The sequence below is a fragment of the Myotis davidii genome, unplaced genomic scaffold, assembly GCF_000327345.1.
Source record: "Myotis davidii unplaced genomic scaffold, ASM32734v1 scaffold211, whole genome shotgun sequence".
Lineage (NCBI taxonomy): Eukaryota > Metazoa > Chordata > Mammalia > Chiroptera > Vespertilionidae > Myotis > Myotis davidii.
This window is the reverse complement of record NW_006282523.1, coordinates 372,866-373,481: the sequence shown is the minus strand read 5'-3', so window position 1 is coordinate 373,481 and position 616 is coordinate 372,866. Positions and strand designations below refer to the sequence as shown.

At 63.5% G+C, this 616-nt stretch overlaps 1 protein-coding gene across 1 annotated transcript in view; it reads right to left on the bottom strand.

The window, feature by feature from the left end:
• Nucleotides 1-616, bottom strand: part of RNF213 (ring finger protein 213) — a 134,056-nt gene that overhangs the window by 42,359 nt on the left and 91,081 nt on the right. The window contains exons 33-34 of the mRNA XM_015559756.1: nucleotides 369-610; nucleotides 6-258 (exon numbers count right to left, since the gene is read on the bottom strand). Coding sequence (XP_015415242.1) covers nucleotides 6-258; nucleotides 369-610 — 495 coding nt within the window. The remainder of the gene's footprint in view (nucleotides 1-5; nucleotides 259-368; nucleotides 611-616) is intronic.

The following is a 616-nucleotide window of genomic DNA, read 5'->3' as shown; positions in this document are numbered from 1 at the left end:
CAGACGGCCATCATGAAGACGTTCTCCTTCAAGGCCAGGTTCTTGGCGACGGTTTTCCTCAGAGACACGCCCTCCAGGAAGAGGTCCTGCGTCCGCGTGATGGCGTCCAGCACGGCCTTGCTGCTGTCATAGGGCGGCGGGAGGAGCGCACAGATGGCTTTGCGGTAGGCGTCCTGCTTCTCCAGGGAGGCGTGGTAACACACCCCAACGGCCAGCACCAGGGACCAGAGCACGGGGTCTCTCCTGGAGTTGTCGGGGCTGTCACCAGGCTCGCTGTGAAAGGTGTCCAGCTTGGACAGAAGCATCTTGCTGTGGTCGTAGAACCACCAGAAGACTCTCATGCAGCGCTCCACATCCCGGAGGCTAACGAAGCTGCACTCGTTCGGGAGGCGGGCAGCTTGGACAGGAGCATCGCGCTGTGGTCGTAGAACCAGCGGAAGACGCGCACGCAGCGCTCCACGTCCCGCAGGCTGACGAAGCTGCACTCGTTCTCCCGTCTCCGCATGAAGCACTGGGAGGCGTAGAGCACGTCGGCGATGACGCGCGTGTCGCCGGGGCCGATGGGGGTGTCGCCCACCAGCCTCCGCACGATCTGCTGGATGTACTTCCTCTCCGT